This window comes from Vipera berus, assembly GCF_964194415.1.
Source record: "Vipera berus genome assembly, chromosome: 1".
NCBI lineage: Eukaryota > Metazoa > Chordata > Lepidosauria > Squamata > Viperidae > Vipera > Vipera berus.
Genome location: NC_138202.1, coordinates 337,030,051 through 337,049,895, shown reverse-complemented (window position 1 = coordinate 337,049,895; position 19,845 = coordinate 337,030,051). Strand labels below are relative to the sequence as shown.

Sequence of the window (19,845 nt, the reverse complement as noted above, 5' to 3'; positions counted from 1 at the left end):
GACCCCCCCCAAAAGGAAAAAAGTGATAAAGTACAGGTAGTCCTCGACTGACAACAGTGACCATTCTTAGTTACTATGGCACTGAAAAAAATGACTTATGACCATTTTTCACACTTAAGACCGTTGCAGCATCCCCAGGGTCACGTGATTTACATTCGGAAGCTTGGCAACTGATTCATATTTATGATGGTCACAGTCTCCCAGGGTCATGTCACCCCCCTTTTGCCACTTTCTGACAAGCAAAGTCAATGGGGAAACCAGACTCACTTAAGAACTATGTTATTCATTTAACAACTGCAGTGATTCAATTAACAAATGTTAGCAAGGAAAGTCATAAAATGGGATAAAACTCATTTAGCAAATTTCTCACCTAGCAAATTTCTCACTTACAAATTTTGGGCTCAACTGTGGTTGTAGGCTGAGGACTATCTGTACACCCACTCACCACACTTTTAATGGGAAACTTGTGTTTGTTTCTTTGACATTAATCTTTGCACTGTTCTATCCCCTTCTGTCCTTCTGGTTGACTCCAAGAAGCCTCTTCTCCGTCTCTCTTTCTCCATCCCTCCTCTTTCCCCGTTAGGTTTTTCCCCTCCATTTCCCTCCAAAAGCTTCTTTTATATCCTCTCCTCTCACCCCTTTCTTTTCTCTTCGGTGCAGCTGCAGCTGACACCTTTCCCCGAGGCTGCCCGCAGCTTCTGGAAGCACCAATCAGCTGGAGCCCCACAGCGATCTTTGGAGCTCAGCAGAGCCCCTGCAACAACGTGGCTCCTGCTGACTCTCCCAGAGGCCTGTGCGGCATTGCCGCTGCTTCAGCTCATCCCCCTGCTACACTTTTGCACTTTTTTTTTTACAGTGCTTTTCAACCCGTCGTATGCGTATCACCTGCCAGGTGCCATAGTACCATCAGTGGTACACGTACCACAGGTTGAGAAGCACTGCTCTAGATCTCATGAAGTGTTCTAGATGGAACCTCCACAGACTTTGATTGCTGCAGTCTATGAACCATCTTTTTAAGATGTCAACTGTTTTATCTTGAAGTTTTTAGTAATATCATTGCAGATTAATTTAGTTGTCTAAGTAAAAGTAGTTATCCTTTCTCTGCTACACCGGGTGGACAATAATCTTCATTTGAAGCAGCTAATGCCTGATTTGTTTAGCCAATTCCCAGGACCAATTCTTTGCAGCCAAGTTAATCTGGAAGGTAACCTTTCTGCAGACTTTAGTGTGATGAATCAGCCTTCATTGTGATTCACCATTTAGCATTTGGTTCAAAGCATATTTTCAGGTTCTAAAGACACGATAAATAATAATCTATATCAGATATACTAGAAGACATAAGATTTAAAATAGTGAAGTCTTGAAAACCCTTCCCCTCCAACCCCAACTGATTTGGGTAAGGTCTTTTTTCTAATCCAGTTTGGAAATATATGACATACTATCTTCCACAAATTTCCCCCATAATCAAATCAAATATCCTTGCCCTTTTGTTATTGGGACTTCTATTTTAGGAGGTGTAGCCAAGATGACTCATATTTTGTTGGGTATAGAATTTGAGAGTTAAAAGCCTGCTAGTGAATGGATGAGTTTATTTATTTATTATTTATTAATTTAATTTGTATACCGCCCTTCTCCCGAAGGACTCAGGGCAGTGAACAGGGCAATACATAATAAAAAACAGGATACAAAAATTAAAAAGTAATTAAACAGCAATGCCCGTAAATAAATTAGTACACATTAAAAAGTTAAAACTGATTTATAAAACCCAACCCCATCCCATCAGGCCAGGCCAGCTTGTTCAAAAAGGAAGGTTTTGAGATAGCGCCGGAAGGAGCGAAGTTTGGGGGCCGTCCGGAGCTCAACCGGCAAGCGGTTCCATAGGTTTGGCGCGCCCACAGAGAACGCTCTCCCCCTGGGGGCCACCAATCGACATTCTTTGATCGGAGGCACCCTGAGGAGGCCCTCTCTGTGGGAGCACACTGGACGGAGGAAAGTTGACGCCGGCCGCAGGTGTTGCCGTAGGTAATCCGGACCCATGCCATGTAGGGCTTTGTAAGTCATCACTAACACCTTGAACCTCACCCGGAGGGCAACCGGCAGCCAATGCAGCTCGCGGAGCAAAGGTGTAACATGGGAGTATCGGGAAACCCCCAACACAACTCGCGCGGCTGCATTCTGCACCAGTTGGAGTCTCCAAGTGGACTTCAAGGGCAGCCCCATGTAGAGAGTTGGGAATCAAAAAAAAAAAAAAGGCAAGCTGGGAAAGATAGCAATTCAGAACAACAGTCCCGTCTTTCATGATCTGGAAAGAAATTATGTCAAAACAACATGCTCTAAAAGATGGATCTTTTTATAATGTTGAATGAGTATTGGTAATACTGGAAACAAATTAATTCATCTCTGGATTTGTTAACATCACGTGTGGAATAGCCAATCAACATGTGAGATTGCCTGAACAGCAAATCTTCAATTTTTATGCATATTTTCTCTCCCAAGGAGATGCGTAGTATAATCTTCAGCGATTTTATGGGAATAGGACAGGCAAACACAAGTCCTGATTAGGATGACTTGGTGTGTTCTACTTAAGGAGAGTCTGAAGAAACCTCTGCAAAGCCATTGCGAGGTGTATATTCAACATCTATAAAATAAAGTTGCTTGGATTAATTTATGTAATTGTGTATGAGGCAGTCTTCCCTCCTTATCTTGGAAAAGTTTTAGCTTATTTGTCCCATGAAGTGAACAAGGCCATCAAGGTCACATTTGTTCAGTCACATTTGCTTTAAATCAATGTCCCTTCTCTGGTTGGTTACCACCACATGGGAGGTGATATACGGTTGGGCCTGTGTAATGGCAAATGCTTCTCTGAAGGAAGGAGGGAGGGGTTCCTATACTCTGAAAGAGACAATAGTCCACCTTCTCTTCGAGAAGCCATTGCTGAATCCAATAAATCTAGACATTTTTTGTCCAGTTTCCTCCTTCTCTTTTCATGGATGTTGAGAAGGTAGTTCACATGAAATTCCACAGGTCCCTGGAGGAAATGGATTATCTTTTCAATTGGGTTTCAGACTGAAACTATAGGAATCTGGATGGGAAAGAACAGTCTTCAGTTCACTCCTGGCAAGACCAAATGGCTATAGCTCTTGAGGCCTTTTGCATCTGGAGATTTTTCATTTCTTCCATTCCAACTCTGGATGAAGATGCACTCTCCCAAGCAGAACTGGTATGCAACTTGGGGGTCCTCCTGGACTTGTAGCTCCTGTTCAAAAGGGAGGTGTTAACTGTAGCCAAGAGGGTCTTTGCACAAATGTATCTTGTGCGCTAACTCTACCCACTTATAGCCTGGGAAATCGTCTTATGGTTACTCATTTTCTGTCACCTCCTGTCTGGACTACTATAATATACATCACATGGGCTGCCCTTGAAGAATATTTGGAACCTTCTGGTCAGGGAAAAAATAAATAAATGATGAAATCCAGGATATATGCCTTCTCTGTGACTGACCTATGGAACATCATTCCCCACAGAATACAGATAGTCTGTATTCTATAAGCCTTAAAGACCTGACATTTCTACGAAGCTTTGAGCTGGGATGTTAAATGAACCTGGTTTATATGATTTGCATGTTTTTGTGTTTATTCTTCTGAGAGTTTGATATTGTTGTAATGTGATGATAGTTATTTTTCCTTTATTTGTGTTATTGTTACCATGTTAAATCGTTGTTAGTAATTTGAAATCATATGTAACATGAGTGGCCATATAAGTATTTTAAAATAATTAAACCAATAAAAATAAAAATGCAAAGACCATTTTCTTTTTCTGCTTGATATGTATTTACCCTGTCCAGAGAGCAGGCAAGAGCAAATGGGCCAATGGTATTATGTAGCAAACAAGTCTCTTTGATCTTTACCTTCATATACATTTGGCAGATGAAAAGTACCACCTTCAATTTGGCTCTACCTTCACAGGCCATAAGAACAAATGGGCAGAATGAGAAGCCATCAGACATTACAAGGCACTAGATTTGCACCAATAGCACAGATGGAAGTTACCTTAGCTTCAAGTCAGCAGAATAAACTTTTAGTTCAGGGTTTCTGGAAGTATATTTGCTTCAGTGATCATAAGATTTATTTCCGGATAGAGCAAATATGTCTAATTTTCCCAAAATCAGTTTCTAACATCTTGTGTACCTTTGAAGCTTAAATCAATTCTGCCATAAACAGAGCTGCTGCAGTAATGGCTGCTTGCTTAGGAAAGAAAAAGGGCTCCCTCTGGAGTGTATTCAGAGTTAAAACTGAGCTGGGTTGAAGGACATCTTGAGGAAGGAAGCGACATGCTCCTCCTCCTGAGCCCTTGAAAGTTGGAGCTTTGCTGAGCAGTTGTCAAGCTTGCAAGGCTCAGGGCCTCCAAAGCCCAGAGCAGTCATTTTTATGCATGTATTCATGGCCATCAGGCAAATGCAAGATTCACGAAGGGAAAAAATTGCTATCAGAGACCTCAGGACAAAGAAGGCTACCAGAATAGGCAATAGGGACTGAACCTCTAATTTTTGTCAGATATATATATATTTAAAAACCTGGAAGAAGGTCTTGTTAGTTATACTGTCAGGCAACAAATTTCATTTTATATGGGAAGTAGTTGCGTCATGGGTTAATAAGCTCATGCTTAATAGGGAACAAAAAGGTTGCTGAGGAATAAAGATGATAGCAAAATGCGGCTCTACGCTGCTCAATTTATTTGCATCCAACCCCATCACGACAAACGCAACACCCAGTCGTTTCATGCAGAATCAAAGAAAAATGACTGTCAAGGCTGTTAACTTACTGCCTGTTTTTGTTCTTCTTCCTACAGAGAATTGTAAATGGAACATGAGAGAGAAAGAAAAAAGAAAGGACAATTGTTATCTTGAAAATGAAAACACAGTTGAGTATTAGAGGGAACACCAATGTGACCTAACACATGAAGACACAAGGAATAAGGATATAAAACACTGCCAGACCCTGGGGGTTTTCTTGTCTCACACCTGGAGGATTCATGGTTCCATGAAAACACAAGAGTTTGCCAGACAAGATGTTTGTAAGGGAAGTCCACAAAACAAATCATAAACACAACTAGTTGGTTTTATACCTTCTCCCCAGCAATTGTTATTCAAGGCAACTTTGTTTGATATCAGAGGTAATATATAGTATAATATATAACAAGTTGACATTGACCATCTATCACCTGCAAATATGAAGCTATCCACTTTCAAATTCCTTTCCAATCCTAATTCTAATGGTCCTGAACCTTGATCTGAATGAATGATAAAAGATCTTGTTGGTTCAGAAAAACATTCTCAAATTCTGTGAAACCTTTTATGCTCTTAATTCTTTGGGCAAATGCAAAATGCCCAAACATTACTTTTAACTTTTGTAATTAAACTCTCCACCTCACTATCTTCATATGTGGAAAAAAACACACACACACAAAGAAGTGCATTGTAACACTCCAAGTCCCTCACAGAAATGTACCCATATTCCAACCCATCTGAGGGTTATAATTTAAATACTAAATCAAATAAGTAGTTTTATAGATACAGTGGATCAGATTCAGACGTTAGGAACTAAAATGTTCAGGAGTACGGAAGACAAAACCTATGAGGAAATGCTGACAGAACACACCAAAAAGATTGAGTAGGGTCAGGACAGTAGTCTTCAAAGATCTGGTAGAAAAAGAAGATGATTTGCTGTCTGCTGTCCCAGAGGGCATGGCTGTATATATAAGGGACTTAAATTATATTTCAATATATTTTCAGATTTCAATAGGTTTTTCTGTCAATAACAGCAAACCATCAGTGAAATCAATTATGTAGCGTAGGGTAGAAAATCTCTCCCCCTAAAGTTGCATGCAGCTCTCGACCTACTTTCAAAAGCCCTCTGCAAGCAATTAGTTCAGGTCTCTTTCAAAACAATTTATCCCTCCCCACTGGAAGAGGCACGTAGAGCAAAGATTATCTCATCTACGTTTGGCCCTGATCCCAGCCACCCCTAGTATATAGCCCTCAACAGATTACGCCAAAAAACTGTAGTCTTGGAGACAAAAAACACAATCTTCCTTAAAGTTAGAGATATAGGGCGTGTTCTTCCTCATAACAACCTTTCAGCAGATGCTGGGCTGATCTAGCTTTAGAGTTCCTGCATCAAGTAGAAACCTGGACTTTTTTTTTTGGTCGGGAAGAAGCAATTAAGAATGGGGAGAGGGAGACAACTGGAACAGGCAGTTTCAGTTGATTCCTACCAACCAAAGACAAAATCTAGCACAAGAGCTATCTCAGGTCTATGCTATTCCTATATGCTTTAGCAACCAAACTCATTGTTGTGATTCAGGGTCAGCCTGTGGGTTCGGCAGTTGGGTCGGACGACTCAGAGGAGGAGGGGGGTGTTGAAGAGCTTCCTGAGGGGTTGGAGAGCTTGCTGATGAGAGCCCTTAGCCAGGCCCCTCCCACCTGGTCACGACGCAGACCCAGCTGTGTGAGCCTGACAGCGTGGATGAAGATGACCCACAGCTGGCCCTGTTCAAGGACGCCCGACGCAGGAGGCAGTCAATCAGGAGTAAACAGAGGAAGGCAATGGGGCACCTCGGAAGGAGGCAGAGAGAAGCCACGCCCTGAACTGTATAAAAGGGGAATGCGTGGGAGGGCTGGTTTGCTGAAGGCAACCGCTTGAATAGCTCCTGTTTCATGGTTTGTGTCTTGTTTGCTTTTGTATCCATAAATTTGGTAGGCTTAGTTCCAGCCTCTTGCCTTCTTGTAAAAGGGGGTTGTCCCTGCCTTTTCTGCAGGGCCGGTAGCAGGCTGGTACAGAACACTCATTCATCTCTCTATGCAACAAATCCAATCCCTTCAAATGTCAGATAAAAAAAGTTCAGTTAAAAAAGCATGCTCCAAGAAGTGAAATAAGAAGGTCACAACACAAATGGCCAATTAGCACTGCAGTTACAATGGCCATAGGATAATGCAGACATGATGTACCTTGAGCAGCTTCATGAGTCCTTCCAGTTGTACCATCAGTTCCCTTCGGCTTTCCTGAAGAGCAGACATTCGTTGTTCCAGTTCATCTTTCCTTTGCCTATTCAAGTTTAATAAAAGGATAATTTCATGAGTTTGTTATCTTGCTCTTTCTGTTCTGATTATCACTGCTTCTGTATTCAATATCCTAAATCAGGGGTGTGAAACTCAATTTCATTGAGGGCCGCATCAGCATTGCGGTTGCCCTCTGGGGGCCGGGTGGGTATGGCAGGGTGGGCGTGGCCTACTGGGTGTGCGTGACTAGAGTTTGTATGGCTACTGGGTGGGCATGGCCAGCTCTACATCGTTCTCATCAAGGGTGCCTATGGGGGCCTGGGCATGAGTGGGACAGATCTGAGGGTCTCTGGCCAGGAGGGTCTCTGGGCCAGGGCCAAGGCAGTGGGGGCCGTTCCCTCACTGTTTCCAGGATGGCTTCACGGGCCACATGAAACCACTTCGCGGGCCAGATCTGGCCCCCGGGCCTTGTGTTGGACATGTCTGCCCTAAATTAATTTGGCAAAGGTTGGTTGATTACCGCAATAGCCTTAATTCGGCCAGTAAAGTTGGATTCTGCTGGGCTTTTTCAGGTGTTGGCTGGGAAGCCTGTTCGTGTTCTAGTCTGAGGCGCTGAATTTCTTGCAGTATTTCTCTAGAAAAATAAATGTGAAATTAGTTAAACACAATTCTTCTTTTTCACTCAAATACCACGGATGTGCTTTCTGGAGTTTGAAAGGGCCAGTTAATACCCCAAAGATATCCTCCTATACATTAATAGAGTCTAATGGTTGAAACCATTAGGAAGGGAACTGGAAACAGAAATGTCTATACAATAATGTTATTATAGAAATCTATGGTCTGCGATCACATTTGCTATATTGTGCTCAGTTCTGATCACTGCACCTTACAAAGAGTATTATAGTGTTATGAAATGTGCAAAAAAGGGCAACTAATGATTAGACGAATGTCTCCCTACAGGGGGAGATTACAACACCTGGGGCTCTTTAGATTGGAAAAGAGAATAAAGCGATGTATAATACAGATACATATAATCTTGCACGGTTTAGATAACATGGAGGAGTTTTCCCTCTGTTACAGTGTTAAAACTCAAGGTCGTGTATTGAAAATAACTGCAAGACAAAAAGAAGGTAATATTTTCTCACATAGCGCACAATTAAACTGCAAAACCCGGGGGCAGCAATTGGGGGCAATAAACAGCCAAACTGAATAACTTTTAAAAGGGAGCTGAATATCAGTTTATCAGTAACCATTAATATTGACGACTGCTCCCTGCTCCCTAAAGAGGCAGTAGACATTATTCTATTTTATTGTTTTTTATTTTTATTTTTATTTTTTTTATGCTGCCCATCTCTCCCATAAGGTGACATTATACACTGGTTGTGTACCTTCCATTATACACTGGTTGTTCTCGGTTGTTCTTTTAGACCTCTTATACTGGCTGTTCGAGAACAACCAGTGTATAATGTCACCTTATGGGAGAGATGGGCAGCATAAAAAAAATAATAATAAAAATAAAAAATAATAAAATAGAATAATGTCTACTGCCTCTTTAGGGAGCAGGGAGCAGTCGTCAATATTAATGGTTACTGATAAACTGATATTCAGCTCCCTTTTAAAAGTTATTCAGTTTGGTTGTTTATAATTTTAATCGAATTTTAAATTATATTATGAGGCTGCTGCTTTGTCAGCGATAAGTGACTGGTTTAATTTAACACAAGGGAGATTATTAAATCTTGAGGGTCATGATTTGTTATTTGGTTGGCATGCATATTTATTGTATGATAAGAAGGTGGATAATGTGTTTAAGATACATATTTTAAGGTATGCTCTGTTGCGAGTTTGGAAAAAGTATAGACATAAGTTAAACTACAAGATACCCATTTGGGCAATACCTAAACACGCAATAGAAAATATAAATGTGAGATTTAAACATGATGAGACTACATATAAGGAAATCTTAAGTTTAGAAAGGAATGTATGGCAATTAAAGCCATATAATATTTTAAAAGAAGAAAAGATTGTACAAACTTGGTTTCAGTATGGGCAATTACAGGCTAGATGGAAAGAGGACCAGAAAACTGGTTTTTCGATGACTGATGAAAACTTGGTAAAGCAAATTAGAGATCAAGGTCAAGCACATATAAAAAGGATACCGGTATATAATGCATTAATAGAAATTGATTCAGAGACGGAACTTGTTAAAGATTGTATGATAAAGTGGGCTCAGAATTTTCAAGAAGTTATAACAATGGATATTTGGGAAAAGATTTGGGTTAGAAATGTTAAATTCACACAGGCCCAAAATTTAAGAGAAAACTTTTATAAAATGTTTTATAGATGGCATTTAGATCCTAAAAAATTAGCAAGTATGTATCTGAACTGCCAGCCTAAATGTTGGAGGTGTGGTTGTGAGGATGCAACGTATTTTCATATATGGTGGATTTGTAAAAAGGTTAAAGCTTTTTGGATTAAAATTTGGTGGAATATGCAAAAGATATTTAAGAAAAGGATAAAGTTTTCTCCGCAATTGTTTTTATTGGGTATTATTACAGATACTACTGTTATAGATATTAAGTTGATGTTGAATTTAATTACGGCAGCAAGACTTTTAGTAGCGCAATATTGGAAGAAGGAAGAACTGCCGACTATAGAAGAGTGGACTTTAAAAGTTTCTAACTTGGCGGAAATGGCGAAGATTTCAGCATATTTGAAAGATCAATCGCAACAGAGATACATTGTGGAATGGAGGAGATGGATTGATTATATCCAGAACAAATATGGGACTAAAAAGTTTCATTTAGCATTTGAATAAGTAGTGGATCTATATGATGTTTGTAGTTATTTTATTATTATTCAGACGATGGAGAGTTAAAGTGCGATAGAATTTAATGTTTTATTGTTGTTAGCATATTTTAGATTATGTGTATTTGTATTTTTATACCCTGTATTCAGCTCTGGGAAGTCGGGGAGGGGGAGGGTAGGGTTGGGGAGAGGGGGGGAGGAGGGGTTTTTTTCTTTGTATTCAAAATATATTTTAAAACTTTTCAATAAAAAAGAGGTCTTTTGATTCATTCCAGATTTGTGAGCTTCCCAAATACAGCTAGTAGACCTTTGTGTGACACAGAATGTTGGGCTAGATGAGCCGGCAGCCTGATCCAGCAGGACTCTTTTTATACTATATGTATCCCTTTCTTACCATAGGAACTCAAACATCCCAAGGAACAAGTACATTTATCTAAGAAAGCTTATAGGAAAATGATCACTTTTTTATAGCACAGACACCCCATTAAGCATAAGATTCTGTAATGCTATAGAAAGATTATTTCTTAATACAAGAAAAACAGAAGGAAAATTAGATGTATGAACATTACAAGCTTGTGGGGTCTTGTTCTCTAAATATTTGCTGTTTTGTAAAACTATTTATGGTTGCAATGTTGCATTGAAAATGGTAAACTGACGGCTGGAAGTTGCACTTAATGTTTTAGGGAGGAATAGAACAAGGCACAGTGAGTAAGGAGATGAAAATACTAGGTGAGGAAGTGATCCCATCATGCAAATGGGATAATCCAGGTTCCCCCCTCTCTCAAGCTTTAGAGGCATAATTTTGCTATTGTTTTAATATGCTTATAAGGCATAAGCATATTAAATATGCCTTATAAGCATAAATATGCTTATAAGGCATATTTAAAATATAAAACATATAAAGCATATTTGTTTTAAGTTTTCCATCTAAAACAGGTGTCAAACTGGCAGCCTGTGGGCCGGATGTGTCATGTGCAGGTCATGCCCGGCTCCGCAAAGGCAAAAAACATCGTGATATTTATGGTTGCAATGTTGCATTGAAAATGGTAAACTCACGGCTGGAAGTTGCACTTAATGTTTTAGGGAGGAATAGAACAAGGCACAGTGAGTAAGGAGATGAAAATACTAGGTGAGGAAGTGATCCCATCATGCAAATGGGATAATCCAGGTTCCCCCCTCTCTCAAGCTTTAGAGGCATAAATTTGCTATTGTTTTAATATGCTTATAAGGCATAAGCATATTAAATATGCCTTATAAGCATAAATATGCTTATAAGGCATATTTAAAATATAAAACATATAAAGCATATTTGTTTTAAGTTTTCCATCTAAAACAGGTGTCAAACTGGCAGCCTGTGGGCCGGATGTGTCATGTGCAGGTCATGCCCGGCTCCGCAAAGGCAAAAAACATCGTGATACGTCACGATACGTGATCGAATTTGACACCTGTGATCTAAAAAAAAATGGAGCTGCCTAGAGCTGTGCTCTAAGATAGGCAGCCATACAAAACTTTTAAAGAAATGAATATAAATGGCTGAAATCATATCATCAAAGTGATTGGTTTTGCACATGGCTTATCAGGAAACATGAGAAACCTGTCCCACTGATTACAATTAGCATCTAGCTGTTTTGGGCTTGGACCCCAGAAAAAAACCACCAAACCAGCTCTATCTCCCCAAAATATAGTCACTTTGAACCTGAGATGATAAAGAAAGAAGGAGAGAGAGAGAGAGAGAGAGAGATCAGAACTACAGCAGTAAGTGAGAAGCTCAGCCAATTAGGTAGGGATGAAGAAAGTTTGCTTCCTTAAGAGCCCATAAAAGCTGTTATTCACTCCCCCTCCCACTCCAATATCTTACCTGTTCTTGTTTTCCAGTTCTGCTATCAGTTGCCTTTGCTGTTTGTTGGCATCAAAATTGAACCCCAGATCTATTGGTGGCCGTGTCTGGTGAAAAACAGGCAACATTTAAATAAGCTGACTCAATTCTAGAGACACACAATTTAATTTAATTTAATTTATTATCATTTCTATACCGCCCTTCTCCCGAAGGACTCAGGGCGGTGTACAGGGCAAGAATAAAACACAGAAATTTACAAAAATTAAAAAATAATTAAATGCATGCCCGATTAAAATACAATTGATACATAATAAAAACCCCAATAAAAATGATAAAAAACCCCACCAATCCCCCCTCAGGCCAGGCCGGCTTGCTCGAACAAGTATGTTTTCAGATCGCGGCGAAAGGAGCGCAGATCGGGCGCCGTCCGGAGCTCAACCGGTAACTGGTTCCATAGCTCCGGGGCGCCCACAGAGAAGGATCTCCCCCTGGGGGCCACCAGACGGCATTCTCTGACCGGTGGCACCCTGAGGAGGCCCTCTCTGTGGGAACGCACAGGGCGCAGGGAGCTTGATGCCGGCAGCAGATGTTCCCTGAGGTACTCCGGCCCCATGCCATGGAGGGCTTTGAACGCCATTACTAGCACCTTGAATCTCACCCGGAAGACAACTGGCAACCAATGCAGCTCACGGAGCAGAGGTGTCACGTGGGAGTATCGGGAAACTCCCAACACAACTCTCGCGGCTGCATTCTGTACCAGTTGGAGCCTCCGGGTGGTCCTCAAGGGAAGCCCCATGTAGAGGGCGTTGCAGTAGTCTAGACGAGAGGTCACGAGCGCGTGAGTGACCGTGCATAAATCATCCCGGCTTAGATAGGGCCGCAACTGGCGCACCAGGCGAACCTGGGCGAAAGCCCCCCTAGTCACGGCCACCATGTGATCTTCCAAGGTAAGCCGCGAATCTAGGAGGACTCCCAAGTTGCGAGCCCTATCTACGGGGGGTAATAATTCACCCCCCATAGAAAGAGATGGAATATCCGAATAGACCCGGGATGAAGGTATGCAAAGCCACTCGGTCTTGTCGGGGTTGAGTTGAAGTCTGTTCCTCCCCATCCAGACCCGAACCGCCTCCAGGCAACGGGACATCACGTTGAGGGCATCACTGGGGTGGTTTGGGGTAGAAAGAAAAAGCTGGGTATCATCAGCGTACTGATGATACCCAACTCCAAAGCCACGAATGATCTCACCCAGCGGTTTCATATAGATGTTGAACAGGAGAGGCGAGAGGACCGACCCCTGAGGAACTCCACAAACGAGAGACCTCGCGGTCGACCTCTGCCCTCCTGTCAACACCGACTGCGAGCGTCCCTGGAGATAGGAGGAGAACCACTGTAAAACCGTGCCTCCCACTCCCAATCCCCTGAGACGCCGCAGCAGGATACCATGGTCGATGGTATCGAAAGCCGCTGAGAGGTCCAATAGGACTAGAACAGAGGAATGACCCCTGTCCCGAGCCCTCCAGAGATCATTCACCAGCGCGACCAATGCCGTCTCCGTGCTGTGCCCGGGCCTGAAACCCGATTGGTACGGGTCTAGATAATCCGCTTCATCCAGGACCAAAGGGAGCTGGTGCGCCACCACACTCTCAACAACCTTCGCAAGAAAGCGAAGGTTGGAGACCGGACGAAAGTTGTTCAATACAGCTGGGTCCAAGGCAGGCTTCTTGAGGAGGGGCCTCACCACCGCCTCTTTCAAGACGGCAGGGAAGCTACCCTCACTCAAAGAAGCTGATATAACTGCCTGGAACCAGCTGCGTGTCCTCTCCCGGGCTGCATAAGTCAGCCAGGAAGGGCACGGGTCCAATAAACATGTGGTGGAGCTCAGTCTCCCCATAATCCTGTCCACTTCCTCCGGAGTCACAGAATCAAACTCCTCCCAAGTGATATCGACAAGACCACCCGCGTCCTGATCGCCAGACTCTGCCCAGTCGGAGTCCAGACCGGTCCGAATCCGAGTGATTTTGTCCGACAGATAATTGTTAAACTCCTCGGCACGACCCTGCAAGGGTTCCTCCCTCACCTCCTGATTAAGGAGGGAGCGAGTCACCCTAAACAGAGCGGCCGGGCGATTATCTGCGGACGCGATAAGGGTAGCGAAGTGATTAGACCTCGCCACCCTTATCGCAGCGAGATAAGACCTAATATGGGTTCTTAGTCGCAATCGGTCGGATTCGGATCGGCTGGACCTCCAACCGCTCTCTAGGCCCCGTCTCCGGCGCTTCATCTCCCGGAGCTCCGCGGAGAACCATGGAGCTCGACGGGATCTGCATCGGGTCAGGGGCCGCAAGGGTACAACTCGGTCAAGAGCCTCAGTGGCTGCCCTTTCCCAAGCTTCCACTAAGGCATCTGCCGAGCTGTGAGTGGGGGAGGCAGGTGGGGACCCCAGCGCTGCCTGGAATCTCGCGGGGTCCATTAAGCGTCTGGGGCGGTACCATCTAACTGGTTCCACACACCCACGGCGGGGGATGGCAAAACGGAAGACCAGCCGCAGGAGATGATGATCGGTCCATGACAGGGGCATAATAATTGGGGAGCCCCCACCAAGATCATCTAACCACCGCCCAGATAAGAAAACTAGGTCAAGGGTGTGGCCTCCCTCATGAGTCGGTCCTGAAATTACTTGCGTCAGGTCCATGGCCGTCATGGAAGCCATGAACTCCCGAGCCAACTCAGATGATCCTCCCAGAGATGGTAGATTGAAGTCCCCCAAAACTATAAGTTTCGGGAACTCAACCACCAACCCAGAGAGGACATCGAGAAGCTCAGGCAGGGCTGCTGCTGCGTGACTAGGTGAAAGGTACACCAGCAGCAAGCCCAACTGCGCACCAGGGCCGCATCTCAAGAAGAGAGACTCACAACCGACTATCTGCGGAACGGTGGCCTCCCGCGGAGCTAAGGTCTCCCTCATAACAACAGCCACTCCCCCACCCCTACCCTGAGCCCGAGGCCGGTGTAGCACCCGGAAACCTGGTGGGCAGAGATCAGCCAGAGGAATACCGCCCTCTGGGCCCAACCAAGTCTCCGTGATGCAAGCCAGGTCCGCCTGCTCACCCTCGACCAAGTCACGGACGAGAGGAGCTTTATTAACGACAGACCTGGCATTCAGGTACACCAGCCGGAGCTCAGGAGGCTGCACATCCTCACTCCCGGGACCTCGGGGTAGAACAAGAGGGTCGGAACGCCTCACCGCTTGCAAGTAGCGGAGAGGCCTTCCCTGGAGTCGATACGGCCCTCTGTTCCTGCACCTGCTGCCATTCCCTAACGTCGTGGGAATAGGCATTCCCACGACTTGCCCTGGAGCCCCGGGGGCGACCGACCCCCGCTCCTCCCCTCCGCGATCAATCCCGGCCCTGGCCTGAACAATGGTTGCTGGACTGCCCCCCATATCCGAACAACCAAAAGAAGTTCCCACCCCCCTCCCTAACCTCCTAAAAAATTTAACCAAAAAACTAACCAGGGGCCTCCTATTTGGCTTATATCGGAGGCCCCTACCCATGCCCAGCCATCTCTCAGGGTCCCAACACTCGGGCCCTTCATCAAGAGGAGGTGTAAAAAGTAAGGCGGGTCGCTCCCAGGATGGGGGGGCCCCCCTGAGAGCGTATAAAGTCGTGCTCGAATAAGTCAGACGCATGATCTTAACAAGTCCGACAAAAAAACAGCAAGGCAGACCAGATCAAACTCAACATGGGAGGATCTCAAAATAAATAAATCGAAGGCAAGTGTCCAGGGAGCCAGCCCAGCTCCACTGCCACTGGAGCTGGGAAATCCCGGGATAGATCGAATCCCGCCCTCTCACGGCGGTCAAAGCCGGGGGGCAACCTGATACATACAAACCGGGGGAGCAATACCCCCCAGAGCTCTCACCTCTGGGAGGCAGCAGATGTAAAAACCTAACCACTCTCCCACAGTGGTTACAACCCGGGCCTTCTATTATAGGGGAGGGGGGAGAAGGGGAGGGAGTTAGAGCAAAGAATCTATGAAATACATCAGGATTAATAAGCCGGCATGGTCACAAAATGGTAGGAGAGATTCTGGTTACATAAGTCACTTCCATGTTGCAAAAAAAAGACTGGATGATAGTCAGTCAGGAAGGGAAACCACAACATGGTCCAATGATTTTCTGGCGGCGCAGAGATTAAGTTTTGCCTCACAGATGTCCGAGGCAACAGCGTCCGCGTTCCACCACCAAGCCAGGTCACCATATCAGAGAGGCCCACTCCCTTCACCGTCAGCCATCTCGGAAACCAGCTAAACGACGTCTCCACCACTCCAGCATTTTCGCGCCCCCGCCGCTCCAAGCCGCGATTCATAGTCAATCTAACAACACGCAGCTCCCCAAGCAGCGGGAAGGCGTTCCGGAGCATCACCGAGCTGTAAACAATTAATCCGGGCGTCACAGATCTCAGGAACACCACCAGGCTCCGTGGAAGGGGTCTCGGGACCTCCGATTCACAAACGGTCAGCCGGTCAGAGCCACACTGAGCGGAGCTTCAGCAAAAAATCAAGGTCTTTCCAGGCGCCTCAGCAGCCTCCGCAGTCTCCCTCGGGGCTCCGCCCAGCTCCTCCGCCTCCAACAGCCTCCATCGGAGTTCGCCAGGTCCCTGCTGCACCGATAAACAGCTGATCGGCGCCACGCAACACGGGGCTCTGTTCAGCTCCTCCACGTCCACCAAGCCGTCCAGAAACTCCCGAAACTCCCCCGGGCTCCTCCAGGCTCCTCCGGGCTCAGCTGGCAATCCTCAGAAAGTCTTCAGAGAGTCCTCGGAGTCCTCGGAGCCCTCGGAGCCCTCGGTGAGTCCAGGCTCCCAGAGCCAGGCAAACCATGTAGGCGTTCTTAAGGCAGGCGTTCTTAAGGCAGGCACCAAAGCTCAGCTCCCTCGTCCTCGTCCTCCTCCTCCTCACCCAAAACCTTCACAGGACCCAAATATCACTGTGAAGCTCCCCAGGGTCGCCACATTGCTAAAATTGCCGAAGCTCCTAACGGAGCTCAGCCCTGCACGTCCGCCATCTTGGGCATGCTCAGAAAACACCCCCCGCCATCTTGGGCATGCTCAGAAAACTTATGATAAAATTAAAAGAATTCAGAAAAGGTTGCTTGGTTCCATGCTCACTTAATGAGCAGTTTCTCAACATCTGGCAAGAACGGCAGGAAAAAAAATGTACAATGAGAAAAACTCAACGAAGCACCTTGTTAGAAGAAATTGATATGGGGAGAGAACAGGGATAGTTGCCTTCGTGACTCTAAACTCATCTCCTGTTGAGAATACCCCATGATCCCCGATTCAATAAACCTTCAATGCACCCTTCAGTTGTTGTGTTTTTACTGTTCTGAATTGGGATGGAGTTTTTTCCTACAGTGCCTGAATCTAAGGCAACATCAGCCCCAATTAAAAGAAGAGGATGCTTGTTTTGTAGAATTGACTAGACCTTAATCAGTTTCACACTGTTTTTTTGTTGTTGTAAATGAAAGCATTAGTAGGGAAATGTATTTTTTTAATTACTGTTTATTAGTCATTTTTGAAGAATGGTCACCAATTCTATTATTCCCTAAAGTGTACATAAGAAAAGAAGGGAGGACAAATTGTGCTCCATGCAGGTAAAAAAGAACCAGAAATTAAAGATTCTTTCAATCCACAAAATATTTTACCTTCTTTTGAAAAGGTTCTTTTTTCTTGGCTATGATTAGAGAATCTTTAGAAAAAAACTTTGAGTACACTTTGACCAAATATTCCAACATGACTTTCAACTATACAAATCCCAGTTCCATAAAGGGTGAATTGGGCCATATCCAGTGCGACCTCATGATTTTAACCAGAGGCACTCCAGTATTAAATATTCAGCCTGATACATTGCAAAAAGCTCAAAACAGTGACATCTGTCCAGCCATATTCTCCCAATATTTAGCCAGCCAACTACAGCCAAGTATTAGAAAAGATTATTGTTGCTCTTCCTCATGTAACAAAATGTTTTTACAGCATTCTCCTCCCAATCACCTCAAGCAACAGCTATCATCTTCCTTAATGGCATCTCTACTGATCCATCAGTATTAAGTCTCAAGGCTGTCTTGTTACACAATGGCAATGTACACCCTACAGTACCTGTTGGCTAAGCTGCACACATGAAAGAAACATAGGTAAACATGGAACTGTTGTTGAAGCACATATAGTACACCAAGTGCAACTGGAACAGTTGTGGAAATCTAAAAGCCGTGGTGCTGCTCCTTGGAATAGTAGCTAATAGCTTGTAGTTATTTTATAAGAGTTAAAGTGTGATAGATTTAATAGCTTATTGTTGTTTGCATAAGGTAGATTATGATTGTTTGTATTTTTATACCTTGTATTTAGCTCTGGGAAGTCGGGGAGGGGGGAGGGGGGAGGGAGGTGTTGGGGAGGGTTGGGGAGGGGGGAGGGGGTTGGGAGGGGTTTTGTTTTGTTATAAAAATGTATTGTAAAACTTTTCAATAAAAAAAAGGAATACAACTCAGATATACGAAGTACTGTTATTGCATGTGTGAATGGAGCAGCCATGCAAGAGACTCACATTATATTAAAAAGAAATGGCCACTCTGAAAGATAGGACAGAAAAATGTAGCACATGAACTATCTGTTGACCCAATAAAGATATTTATGCCTCCACTTCACATAAAACCTTTGTGAAAGAAATGAACAAGGAAGGTGAAGGTTTTTGTTATATGAGACAAATGTTTCTAAGAATAATGGATATGAAGATTAAGAAAGGCATTTTTGTTGGTCCACAGATCAGATCCATGACAAGCAGTTCAAAGATCTGTTAATAGGGTCAGGGAAAATTGCTTGGAAAGCATTCAAGGGTGTTGTTGAGAATTTTCTTGGCAACTACAGAGCACTAAACTACATTCAGCTGATTGACAAATTTCTTACAGCATAGAAGACCATAAAGCGCAATATATTACCAAAGATTCGTTTTCTACATTCACACTTGGACTTCTTTCCCAAAGATCTACATGTAGTCAGTGACAATCATGATGAAAGGTTTCACCAGAACATTGTCACAATGGAAAAATGGTATGAGGACAACTAGAATCCATCAGTGCTCGCTGACTATTGTTGGACAATGCAGTGAGATGCATCAGACATTGAGTACAAACAAAAATCAGCAGCGAAACACTTTTAGCTCTGTTGAACTCATGCAATGTGTTGGAAACATGGGATTAAATACATTATAGTCATTAAAAGTTAATTTCTTAATTCTCGATATTCCTATGTGATGTAGTCATTCTGAAATTATATTTGTAATCCATTTGAAGTGATCTATCCTAATCCCCAAAGGCTTTTCAGGAAACAAAACTTGAAAAAAAAATCCATTGCTAGCAATTAAAAATTTATTAATAATCAATTAAAATGTGATTTTTGTGGAAACACCTGTCCTTCTCTCATATCTTAATACAGAGATATGGGACATGGCATTTTCCATTTATATCTCTAGTTTACACAAGCAGTTGTTGCAATCTGCACAGCAATAATTGAGCTGCTGATAAAAATAGAAAACATCCATCTTGCTGACTCACTGAAGGACACACATCCTCAAGAGGTGAGAAGTGGCACTCATATTCAAGAGCATATAGAGTCACATGCAAACACCTCCCATCTTCTCATCTCGGGACACACATTGCTCAGTGACACTCAAGGCAACTAAAAACATAAATCAGTTGGAAGATGACTTTGGATGATACTATTTCTAAACTTGCCAGCAAGAGAATGTAACGGAATAATAATACCAGAATAACAGAGTTGGAAGTGACCTTAGAAGTCTTCTAGTCCAACCCCATGTTCAAGCAGGAAACTTTATACTTTTAGACAAATCATTGCTCAATCTCTTCTTAAAAACCTCCAATGTTTCAGTACCCACAACTTCTGGAGGCAAATCATTCCACTGATTAATTGTATTGGTCAGAAATTTTCTCATTTGTTCTAGAAAGGTTCTCTCCTTGACTAGTTTTCATCCATTGCTTCTTATCCTGTCTTAAGGTGCTTTGGAGAATAGGTTGATCTCCTCTTCTTTGTGGCTGTCCCTTAGATATTGGAACACTGCTAGTCCTAGTCCTTCTTTT

General features: G+C 43.7%; 1 protein-coding gene across 1 annotated transcript in view; it reads right to left on the bottom strand.

The window, feature by feature from the left end:
* The window catches only part of DTNB (dystrobrevin beta), a 131,540-nt gene that overhangs the window by 26,539 nt on the left and 85,156 nt on the right, over positions 1-19,845 (bottom strand). The window contains exons 13-16 of the mRNA XM_081315041.1: positions 11,721-11,806; positions 7,578-7,691; positions 7,007-7,103; positions 4,822-4,842 (exon numbers count right to left, since the gene is read on the bottom strand). Of these exons, the coding sequence (XP_081171167.1) occupies positions 4,822-4,842; positions 7,007-7,103; positions 7,578-7,691; positions 11,721-11,806 (318 nt within the window). The remainder of the gene's footprint in view (positions 1-4,821; positions 4,843-7,006; positions 7,104-7,577; positions 7,692-11,720; positions 11,807-19,845) is intronic.